We start from the raw sequence: 13,508 nt of genomic DNA on the forward strand, positions 1-13,508 counted from the left end.
TTGCTCTCTCTCCGTCTCTTTCTCTCTTTCTCTTTCTCTCTCTCTCTCTCTCTCTCTCTCTCTCTCTTTCTCTTTTTCTCGTTCGCTTGCTTTCTGCACACACGCCTATCCGCACGTACGCTTGGCATCCCTCTCTCCTGGAAGTCTTATTACCGCTTCTTCTTCCGTATCTTTCTTCTCCACAAACTTGCCCTCCCCAAGTTAGTCCGGACGTTAGGAGATACACCTTCTCGTGTGTGTGTGTATACACGTACATACACACACATACATGTTGCTACTTGCACGCGTGTACGTGTCATGTACGTGAATCGCCGGCAATCTCTGTCAAAGGGCGTTTGGAACTTGCCGAGCTTGCATCATGAACAGAAAGATAATAGGGTGCATTTCTTCGTAAAAGTTTCATCGTGATTTTCGATGGATTCAATAATAACGAATGACATTGAAAGAACTTTTTATTTTAATTAACATTAGCTGATTAATTATAGAATTTATTAATAGAATCTGAATTAATAGAATAGAATTTTTATGATAAAAATCTTGAGCAACGAATATATATACAACGAATGTATACATATATATGTACACACATCACCAGGCAAAGAAAGTCTCGCTTACGAAATTTATTTCGAAGGATATACATCGTTCTCGGTTGTTCTAACAATATATAGACAGATCAAAAATAAAATACGTATGTTCGACTTGAATATCGTTTCGCGAGAGAATATTTCAATCATGACGCAAAAGTTTCAGCTAAATTTTTTTTAACCGGAGATATACTTTGATAAACTTAACTGTGACGCAGGAAATGTAATAAAACTTTCTGCATGTGTGTTTGTGTGTGTGTTTATGTACATATATAAATATTATAAATGTATCTATTTAATTTTCTTTTGGCACAAATTCGTAACTACATCTTCCTTTAAGGCATAAACTAACTTTCTATTTCTTTTAATAATATATACGATTGAACAAAATTTTATGATCTGAAAAATTAATGGTTTTAGATATTGCATTGTACAATAGATGTTTAAATTTTTTTATAATTCTATTCTATTTTGTGAAAATTTTATTCTTTTTAATAATGATGCATATGTATGAATAGAAAGAAATTGAAAAATCTAAAACAATTATGATTTAGGTATAGCATTAAGAAATAATTAACAAAAACAAATTTTTTGTCTATTATCAGATACAATTTTTTCTTTTCATTTTAACATTAATTAGTCATTAAATATATCTTTAACACATAATTAACTTTTTATCCCTATTAATATAAAATCGCCATTGACATTATATAATTTATTTATTTTTAATATATATTCTAACCAAGAAATTAAATTTATAAGATTTTTTTAATTTTAGTGATACGTTTTTTTTCCTATTTTATTTTAATTATAATAAAACTTATTATTTGTATAGGTACATTTAACAAATTTTAATTTATAAATATCATATTTTATTGATTTAAAGTAATTATATATATTATATTATAATTAAACAATTTTTATATACGTATACAACAATTTATATATATATATATATATATATATATATATATATACACACAAGAAAAAAGAACATATGTTTATATGAACTTTTTTTTTATTGTTTTCGTATATAGAATCCACTGCCGAACAGTTTACTAAAACTATTGGAGTCGGTATATACCCTGCGCGCGCGTGTGTGTGTGTGTGTGTATGTTTATAGTATATATATACACATATAAATACATGTATATATATATACACATACATATATATATATGTTACGTATTATTGATAGATCAGTATATTGCCTTCTTTTTTATACATATGTTTTTTATATATATGTCGTAGTAGTATGTCGTTTCATTATGATAAATATCCAAGTACAACGCACTTAGTTATGATTTCAAATTTCTAATAAATATATCTTGTTACATACTACAGGTTTATTTGTTGGATACATTTGATCATGTATCGAAAATTCTGAAGTTGATGCAAACAAAATAGTAAATCATTACATTACATTGACTCGCATTGTTTTTTTCTCTTGTTTATTATTTACTTCTTTTCGTCGTGTTTACCAGTTTTCAACATCATGTGATGAAATACATCGTTCAAGGTTAATTACTTTCTTTTCTACGCAATATTGATATACGGAAATGTAACCATCCAATGCATCATCGATTGTCATTTTACATATTTACATATGTATTATAAGTCCATGAAAAAATGTTTAATGTTACGTGTTGCGTCAGTAAGAGAAACATTAACGTTAAAGTAATTCATTATTTTAGATTTTATATTTATTTCTATTCTCTAAGTAAGTATACATATGTATGTATATACATATTCAACATGGAAACAAGCGATTTCAGTTGCTTTCATTTCCGTTTATGATAAATAGCAGGACTCTCGTTTCTAAAAGCAACGATAACAACGTTTGCATGTTTTGTGAACGACTATAAAAAGGAGTAGGAGGAAAACTAAGATCAAAGAAAAAAATCGTATTTTAAAAGATTGAAGGTATTGTGGAAGAATGAAATTGCGCAGTACAAATCGGAAAAGGCTTGTATTTTAATTGCAATGAAACAAACACACATCTCTTTCTCTCTCTCTCTCTCTCTCTCTCTCTCTCTCTCTCTCTCTTTCTCTCTCTCTCTCTCTCTCTCTCTCTCTCTCTCTCTCTCTCTCTTTCTCTCTCTCTCTCTCTCTTTCTCTCTCTCTCTCTCTCTCTCCCTCTCCCTCTCTCAATCGTTACTGGTTCTGCGTTTATTGTCGCATATGCAAAATGTCGCAGAAAAATATTGGCGTCACCTACGTACGTACAAATACATATATGCGTTGTATATCAATGTCAAACGAATGTCTAACTTCGTTTATAGTATTTTTCCATCAACCTCCGTAATTATCATATGATTATGCTAGGAGGAGCTAACGTTTAAAGTTGACTTAAACACATACATATATAATCGAATGAAAACACCAATAAAAAGGAAATGAGACATTACAATAGCTTTTAATTAATCATTTAACCAATTCATTCGTTATTGATTATTATAAAATAAAATATGTCAGAATTTATTTATTATGAAATAGAATATATTAGAATTGATCTTCAACACGAATTTAAATTTCCCGCCTTTTCTTGTCGGAAATTCGAACTTCGAAATCGTCGAAAGTTTACATTATCTATTTAAAGTCTAGTATAATGATAATGATAAGCTTTGAAGTGGTACTTTCATGGAAGTAATTTTTGAATTTGTTCCATTCATTTAAACATACAAACTTTACTATGTGATAAGTGTTATCAAAATTAATACGAATAATATAATTTCGAGAAAGGTATCATCGTGATTGATCAAAACTTTTTTTTTCTTTTTTCTTTTTTCTTTTTATTATTCAGTCGCTTCAATGCATTAACTTTGTTACTTTTTGCACGATAAAATTATCACATTTATTGCTTTTATGGTTAAACACAATGAACTTTTGTTGAAACGTTCCGAATGTTATCTTAAAGTTTCGTTGTCCTTCGTTGCGTACAGTCCAAGACAATAATATGAATATAGTAACCTTTTTTTTGCATATTTGTTACAGAAATATAGACATTTTTTTAAACTATAATATTATCCTGTCTTGATGCGTCTAACTCATATTATCAATCTTACTGGGTATTAATGACTTCTAATATAATTTATGTTATTTATTTACAATTAATACAATTCTTTTTATCAATCGATCAGACATTTTATGCTTAGATATGGCACACACACACACGCATACACACACATATATATATAAGACGAGTTATGTTTAACTCAAAAATATCTTGTTCGTTAATAATATATACTAACAAAAAAAATGTGACTAGTAATCAACAAATGTAGAAAAAGTAAAAACTAAGTCCCATCTTATAAACAGTCGATCTCTTGCAATATGTATATATATAAACGATGGTTAATACGTCATAATCCTAGAAGATAAACATTCGACCGATATGTATGTTTATACTATGCATATGTATGTGATAACAGGTATTATCGTGCTTATCGTCGTAAATTCTTCGTTGTGTGTAATTAAGATTTCATTTAACAAAAATGTCAACGCATTTATATATGCATTGATATTTATTTGCAATTAGTAAAATGAATGATTATAATCCTCATAAAATAAGTCAATAGATCTTGATGATTTACTATATGGAAACGTGTAAAAAAAATTGTAAAATGACGCCACATAGTATCTCGATTGGTAATTATATTGAAAACTACAATCGTTAATGATTCTTCATCAACAACAATCGGCTGAGATCATATAGATTCCTTTGGTGAGCTCAAAATGATTTCGTGTCACGTCGGAGCCATGAGTCTTCGAGTTAATACCAAATGACTCTGCGTGTTAGAGACATATCAAGAAGCGTATTGAATAATGACCATTTGCCCGCATTGTGCTCGAATGCTTGAGTGTTCCATGACGCTTACGAATGCGCATTAAAGTAGTTTTGATGTAAATGCGTACTGACACCCGATGATTATGCGTCATTTCAATCGAGTATTTAGAACGTTTAGATGGTTTTGTTAAAACGAGGTGAACTAATAAAAATATCATGTTCATTCGGAAGAGAAACAAGGCCGATTCTATGTAGGATCGTGAAATTAATCGTAAAATTAAATGCAAATAATTGTTATCATTATATACATATATATATATATATATATATATACATGTGTGTGTGTGTATATATATATATATATATATATATATGTGTGTGTGTGTGTGTGTGTGTGTGTGTGTGTGTGTGTGTATGTATATATATATATATATATATATATTATTATTATTATTCATATCACACGAGTCGAGTACATGCGTCGTGTATCTCATCGATGTGCCCTTTGATTCCTTTAACGTCCTTAAATCTATATCGAATCCGATTAAAACCAAACAATCCTAGTCCGTTAAGTAATTCGTTACGTATGCAAAAAAGAAGACTGTATATCGGCTCGTGCAATGTTGTAAACCCATGAACTCGCAATTAAAAGGCTAACTCAGTGTTACATGCACAATATGTGAATCTTGAATGGCATGTAAGTCCCGACAGATTAACCCATCGAACTAAAACTCTCGCTAGTCCCCTCGTAATTCTCGAACGTTCGAATGTCAAGATGATTAATGTATGTATCTATGCACATATAAACACGCCTATGGACGTATACACCAGAGCTAGCTTAATTAAGGACCGAATTAATGAATGATCTACTCATTGGCAGTCCATCGTCAGGCGATATATGCACTTCTTTTTCTAGCTATTGCAAGCGAGCCATAATTAACGACTCATATGATCGAGAAATTATTTGCTCGCGTAATATCTTCTCACGGTGGATCGAAACAGTTTTATTTACACCGAGTTAACGATTATGAGGTATATATCTTGAATGGATAAGAAACAGGACGTATGAATGTTCTTCAGCCTGGATAAAATTCGTACACGGATGAATGGTCTTAAAACGTGTTCGCTGTACGAACGCATCAATCAACGTACTATATATCTAGTTACATAATACGTGTTCATAATACGGTCTATCTAATACATCAAGAAAATCTTCTAAGAAAATAACTTCGTGGTAAAATGTCGAAATTCGTTAACTTCGTTAAAAGCGATAATTCTTAATAAATAAGATGTCCTCAAATAGTAAAAAAATTTAGATTATTCGAATAAAATAATTACAGTTTCTGTTACGATTTTATCTTCCATTATTATATTCCATTAATAATTATCATAATTATTTCCACACTTCATAAATGATTCCTAAATCGTTCAAAATCGAGATTCGTCGATTCTAATCTCGATTGAAATGATTTTAAACAACATGATCAGATTTCTTATAAAAAAAGATAAAGACATTCTATGTGTCTTCGTAATAGTTCGATAAAGTAGATACTATCTATGGAAGGAAAGGATAACCTCGAAAGAATAATCGAGAAATCGATACGGTCCGATCATATATCGATATTATGACAATATCCCCGACAACAACGACAACGATAACAACGATAACGAAGACGAAGCAAAGACGACGTTAATTGGCCCAATCGTTTCCTCGGCTCTTGGAGGCACGTCTGGTGTGTCTCCGGCTGGGATCCCCTGGTGGGGGTCAACGAGAGAGTCACCCCTCAACTGTCGAGGATTAATAGACGAAGCGCCAGTAGCCGACAGATAACAACGAATGAAGACGCATGGAAAGTTCTCTCTCTCTCTCTCTTTCTCTCTCTCTCTCTCTCTCTCTCTCTCTCTCTCTCTCTCTCTCCCTCTCTCTCTCTCTCTCTCTCTTTCATCGAACATTATCCTGAGTGAGAAAAAGAGAGTCAGAGAGAGAGAGAGAGAGAGAGAGAGAGAGAGAGAGAGAGAGAGAGAGAGAGAAGACAAAGAGGACAACAAAGATTCGACCGAGTTCAGGGCCCATGGGATTTTTCCATCGACTCGTCGACATCCAGATTTTTATCTTTCGAATAAGAATATTAAGGCGCTCTTTGTAAATTTTGTATCTCAATTATTTTGCAAGATAATTTACAATGAATTTAATTAATGATTCTATCTATCTAATCTTGTATAATCCTCATTCCTTATTTTCATAATCAGTTTGATCGATATAAGATTAATTTTTATCTTCGTATATCGAAGAAAAAAATATCTAATACGTAGCGCAGTTTTAAAACGGGATCGACAAAAATTAGACTAAAGAAGTGTTTTGATAATTTATCGAGAAGAAGAAACGTGTCTTGAAATATCCATAAAAATGAATTATCTCACGCGTTGATCAAAATCGAGATCAAAGCATCATGAGAATTTCTCTTAGTCAACTTTTCTTATAATCTCGTAAATGCACGATACGTTATTCTCGTACACGATAACACGATATTAACGCGACTGGTTGATAGCGAGTATTTCTTTATATACTATCGTAATATTCACATACATATAGAAAGGTGGATGTTAGCAACGTTGGTAATCGTATATAATAAGGCGGCTCCTAGACTTGTTGTTAGATAAGACAGTGGAATTTTACTGAACGTTGCATATATATATATATATATATATATATATATATATATATACGTGTGTGTATATATGTATGTATATGTATACGTAAATCGGTAACGAGACAGCGAGTAAGATGATATGTCTCATTCAATGCGAACCACGACTCGAGAGGATCGATGATCATAAAGATGTTTACATATCGTGGTTAATATCGAACCCCTTCTATTCTATCTCTTTGCAGCGCAACAATGAACTTTTTAAAAGCGCATCTCATTACGAGTCATGAAGTTACCTTTGTTTGTCTTATCTTTCAAGCATTTTAATTATTGTCTGTCGATAACGTTCAAATTCTTAATAATTCCTTTTACATTCAATAAAAAAATCATTCTCACAAGTTTTTCTTCCGAATCCTTTTTATTATGAATTATTTATAAAAATTAGAAAGAGAAAGAGAAAGGGAGGGAAGGGAGAGGAAGAGATTAATTAAAATACGTATACACTGACGTTATGAATTATCATTATCTTTTTAGAAAAATGTGGACGATAGTGAATGTAAAAACGTAGTAGAAATATTTCTTTCTTTTCTTTTATTTAATCTTGTAGATAAGAAAAAACATATTAAATAAGTTGAAATAATTATTGTAGAAAAGAAAAAGAAAATTTAAATATAATCTATATCGACGTATTATATTCATTCTTATTACACTTGTTAGTGTTATTGCTATTATTAGAGTATATTATCTCACAAATGTTGTATTACAAACAATATCACTTTATTTATTTTCTTATCTATCATGGATTCTATTGTGATAATCGATATTTCATTGTTCCGTCATGACGGTGCATCTGTAGTCTTCGCGATAATTCCATCGATTTTGCGAACAGAGCACGTTTATATATGCACACATATTTGACAGAAACTTCACAACGTAAATGAACGTGACATTAACTGAAAATCTTACGTAGGTGTAAAGTAATGAGAAGTCGCAAAATAAACCGATAAGCTATTCTATTCGTACGCACGTACGCATACACGCACGCACGCACGCACAAAATTAAGATCGCCTTGAACTCTTTCCATCCTTATTCTTTTTCTTCTTCTTCTTCCTCTTCTTCTTCTTATATTTCTCTTCGTCCTTCTCTTTGATTACGGCGAGAAAGAAAAAAAAAAAAAGGAAAAACAAAAATTTGCCTGCTCGTCTATTTACACAATGATCACGGATAAATTATATTTTATCTTTTTTTTGTCTATTCTCATCGCTATCTCTTTTTTTTATTTATATTCTTTATGTGCAATATATATTTAGAGTATATATATATACATAGAGAAGGAAAGATTTTCGTATTAGTTAAAAATTATCCAGGTTTAACATTCAACTCTTCGTATTAGCATGTTTTTCCGGTTCTCGTATTAATTTATCGAGTTTCTACTATTTCGGCACAGAAGGTCGAGCTAATGCAAATCTTGGTTTCTTTATATTCATTTTGGTTGCTACATATATGTGTGCGTGTGTGCGTGTGTATACTTATACATATATAAATCTGCCATTTAACGATTTGAAAGGTAAAGATCCAGAGAAGTAGAAAATTTCTCAAATAAAGGAGAACAAGATCCTGACATTCTTTATCTTTTATTTTTCAGACGCGTGTTTACGATGCCAGGCAGAAAGCAAGAAGGACTTTTACGGACGACAAGACTGCGTGGTCGTATGGGGCGAGTGTAACCATTCGTTTCATTACTGTTGCATGTCCTTGTGGGTGAAGCAGAACAATCGTTGTCCATTATGTCAACAGGAATGGTCCATCCAAAGAATGGGAAAATAACGATGCGATTAGGACACCTATATTATATTTCATCATTAAACATTTTGTTTTTTTCTTTTTAAAATAATACTATGCCTCTCTTTTTCGTTTGTTTTCTTTGCCTACGCACCATCTTTTGTCTAATTTTTATTTTTCGTTCAATTATCGATAATAATCGTATAAAACTCCGGCGTCCATCACATTCTTTGAATGTAATTATATAGATTTCGCAAAATATCAGTAAAAAAAAAAGGTTCGTAGAACGAGTTTTCTATACTTCTCATAATCGCCTTAGCGATTCCTCATGAATGTATGTTTACGAAATCTTAAAAAAGAATATTTCTCAAAAGATAATCTTGCATTTTTGTTTTTTTGTTTTTTTTATGTTATATACATGTTACAAAATTATTTTCCTTTTTTTCTTTGTTTCCTTTTTTCTTTTTTTTTTTTTTTCTTTCATTTTCTTTTATTTCTTTAAATTTAATATTTTATGTCGACGTAAATCATTGCATTCTACTCTCCAATGCGAAGTTATTTTCTTTTTCTTCTTCTTTGTTTTCTTTTCTTTTTCTCTTATTTCTTTCAATTAAATGTCTTATCTTAACAATGGATTTGTGAATCCATGATTTATGTAAATCATGCATTCTCCTCTCCAATGCGATCGCATCTCTCATTGTATTATTTTAAAGTCTCGTAAAAAAAGAGCGTTGATAAAAAATAATAATGAAAAAAAAAATGTATTCTGGTGAGTAAAAATACTTAAACTGTTTTAAACTGATTTTTAAATTGCTTTCCGTTGTTGTCGTGTTGTTGGTAAAAATTACACATTAGCAAATTGAAAGACGCCACGTCAGCGACATCAGACTTGTGGATTTTTTTTCTTCAAACTCTGATTAACGTAATTCTCATAGAAATGCTGCACGATATATAATTCAACGAATAATTAACAATTAAAAATTAAATATTTAATTACTAACGGCAATTAACAATTATATTTTTAACACTTTTGCTAAGGTACCGTTATTCGCGGATATGCTACCACGGTCAGAACGCGAACGTCCGCTTCAGTGTGTATTAGAACGTATACTTTGTTACGAACCAAACATATACTTTACTGCTGACAGAATGTAATATTTAATACTTTGTCGCGTCACGTAAATTATTAGTCTCTAATTCAAATCGTCTTGAACTAAAATGAAAGAAATATAATCAAAGTTGTGAATCGATGCAAAATTTTAATCGGTGATTGAAATTATCCCGTTATTTCATACCATATTCCATTCAATTATTTATTGTATTAATGATTAATAATTGAATTTTTCATCTTAGTGAAATGAATATTTTTTTCTTATTTATTTTTTCTATATTCTTATTAAAATACTAATCAAAATGTTAAATAAGGTGAAAATATGATTATACGAAATAATTAGTCAATGATTTAGAACATGAATAATTTGTCAGTTTGAAAGTTTCAATTGTTGATGAACCTCAGCGTAAATATACTGTTAATCTATGCAATATATCAAAATCAATGTGTAAGAGTTTTAATTATTGAAAAATTATAACCTAGACACTTCATGAATTTAGTCAATGTGTAAGATTATGGAAGTGAGATAATTCTCGTATAATGTGAATATTGCGTTTCATAGAAATGCCACGTTACATAAATCGTGTTATATGAGATTTCTAATTGAAAAAAAATGAGGTTAGATTCCAAAGTATTTTTTTTAAATTATTTCAAGATTTTTTTTTTAAATAATATAAACCACATTGACATAACAAAATGAAAAATATTTTTATCTAATTCAAACAATTTATACTAATTAATATACAAACCATGAAATAAATAATAGTACATACATACATGTAAGATTATAAAAATTATAAACAAAACAGTCGTTGAACATATTATAATAATTACTGTAATGTCGACATAGCATATCGAAGGTTAAAAACTAATGCACTTATGCATTTTTAAAAATATATAAAGTAAAAGAATAAAAATCTAAAAATTTTAAGATTGTTTATATCAAAACTGCGTTGTTTATGTTCCGCGTTACATGAGAGTCACTATCTGAATTTCAAGATCGCATTATATTGAAACTGTGCTCACATTATATTTAGGTTACCTGTATTTCAATTGTTATCGTTAATTTGTAGTTTTATTAAATATTGCCCAATATGAGCATATAAGATAAACAGGTTGTCACGCGCTGAAGTTAAGTATTAAAAAAAAAAATAAAAAACAAAAAAAGAAAGGAAAAGGAGACAAACAAAAATAATCGATTTTGGCCACGATAGATCTCTTTGCAGATTTCCATTATAAATCAGATCAAAGTACACATTAAAAGTATAAAAATTATTTACGATTGATGATTCGATCTAAACGATGCTTATCGCAATACGTCGCGTGAATCTCATCAAAGATTGCGTCATTTTAAAGAACAAATTCCAATGAGCATCGGCGCTCATTACTTTGCAAATTGCATAATCGTGTAATTCACAAGAAGCATGCGAATCAAGTGCGATCGATACTCGAATTTCGAATTTCGAAATGACTCGAATTTATAATAACAATCGATAATCTCAACGAATAATTAACTACTCAGACAATGAATTACATCATCTCACATTATGAGAGACACTTACCTTCATTTCTATAATAATAGCGGCAAGAATAATAAATTTCTTACATCGAGATATCGAGTTAAATCAATAGCAAATACTCGAGAAATTGTATGCAATAATTGTTTTATTATAACACATTGTCAATTAACTAAATAGTTTATTCAATACCTGAAAATTTTGTGTTGTGTTATGATATAATATAATATATTATAAACCAAAAATTTTTTAATTTATAATATAATATATTATAATAAGAAAGCGAATATATTTGACAGAGAATTCATAAAAAAATAAATAAAAATTATTTGACAGAGATTTAATATTAATTAAAACGAAAATATCAGGAAACAAATAAGGAGATATCATGAGATCACAAGAAATGAAATTATCGAATAAATATTGCCTGCTACGATTCTTGTTTCTCAATTGACACGTTTTTTTCTTTTTTATATCAGCATACATACATCTTTTTCTGACGTTATGAATAAAGGTCAAACGAGAAAGAAATGATGCCAATCATAGAGTGGGCGAACTAACAAATATCAACGAAAGAGAAATTGTCGCCTGCCTTCTTTCACGCTAGGTGATGTTGATGAGTAATATTGATACGTGTCAATTGTTTAAGATTTTAATTCATATTTAATGACTAAAAATCTTAAAAGGCAGAGGATAGGCTTCGAAATATTTTTCCTCATACTATCATAATTATCTGTTATAACACCAAGAATTATCCGTAATTGTTCCTACGAAATAGAATGAATAATACAGAAAAAGCGGTAGTCGTTAATTATTAAACCTTAATTATCGGAGAATTCACGCTTTGCCGTATCAGTGATTATACTTACTAAATTAAGAATATTGTTTTTCACATATAAACATTCACAAGAAAAAATTATTCATTGTTCGATCAAATACATGTATTATCCTGCATTCGGATCGATCGATAATATGAGGAAAAACGCAAGAAAAAAGAGAGAGAAAGAAAAAAGAAAAATACATCGTCGTGAAGTTAAGTGTGGGGAATTTATTAAATTCGAGTCAATTAACTCGAACTGAACGGTCGTTCGCAGTTGTTGCTACTTCTTTGTGGTTGGTCAATTCGCATCGCGCGGTACCACCACTTGTCCAACTACTCGCGAATAGCCGAAGGACATCGAGCTCCCTTCTCCTTCTGTTTGTCTGTCTGTCTCTCTCTTTCCCCTTCTCTTTCCCCTCTCTTCATCATATCTCTTTTTCCTCATCGTGTCCTTTCGTGAAACACATGCATTCTCTTTCCGCGTCATTAGGTCATTTACGGTGGAGGCTCGACCAAAGGCTCGACCAATCATATCTCGAGGAAAATCGAGACGGCGCCGAGTTAGTCCTTTACGTATACTGTTATCTACGAATCTATTTATTTCTTAATATGTTTCATAGTAGATTACGTTATGTTATTTTACGGTAATCAGTACACATTTTAAAAACAATAGTATTCTCTTTGATTTATCACAAGTTTTTATAAATTCTACATCGACATATTTGTGTCCTTGAAACGAACGATAGAATCTCGTAATATACCTTAGGAATATAATTTAACGATGAAGGATAGAAATGATCTTGTTGCACGCGACGAGTGACCTTTAACAATCGACCCGATCTATATCGTTCTTCCTCATGTATATATATATATATATATATATATATATATATTTTTTTTTTTTTTTTTTCTCAAGCGATACTTCGTGTTTTCAAACCGTACAAGTTTTTACCTCTTTGCCTTTGAATACGATCTTTTTATAAAAGTTAAAAAAACGTTAGTCATTTCAACAATATTGCTATCAGTCAAATAAACATATGACCGACCTATTTACGTCAAACTTTGATCAGTTATTTTATCGTTTTCATGTATGCAATTTGTACATGTATACATGCGTACCTATGTATAGGTGTGTTATATCTCATACGAGTACTGCAACGACGTGAAAGAGACTCGATGAAAGAGGCTCGGCTGGAGGCTCGACCAATCGTATCGTCGAAAGTTAAAAATAGACAATTCGTAGTTATATCGTGGTAAC

General features: G+C 30.5%; 1 protein-coding gene across 2 annotated transcripts in view; it reads left to right on the forward strand.

Annotated features, from left to right (window-relative positions):
* LOC124952571 (RING-box protein 2) overlaps positions 1-8,929 on the forward strand; it is a 31,129-nt gene extending 22,200 nt beyond the window's left edge. For both annotated transcript variants that reach the window (XM_047502641.1, XM_047502640.1), the window contains one exon: positions 8,666-8,929. In XM_047502641.1, coding sequence (XP_047358597.1) covers positions 8,666-8,847 — 182 coding nt within the window. In that variant the 3' untranslated portion in view covers positions 8,848-8,929. The remainder of the gene's footprint in view (positions 1-8,665) is intronic.
* The last annotated feature ends 4,579 nt before the right edge of the window (positions 8,930-13,508 follow it).

The sequence above is a fragment of the Vespa velutina genome, chromosome 10 (genome assembly GCF_912470025.1).
Source record: "Vespa velutina chromosome 10, iVesVel2.1, whole genome shotgun sequence".
NCBI classification, from domain to species: Eukaryota; Metazoa; Arthropoda; class Insecta; order Hymenoptera; family Vespidae; genus Vespa; species Vespa velutina.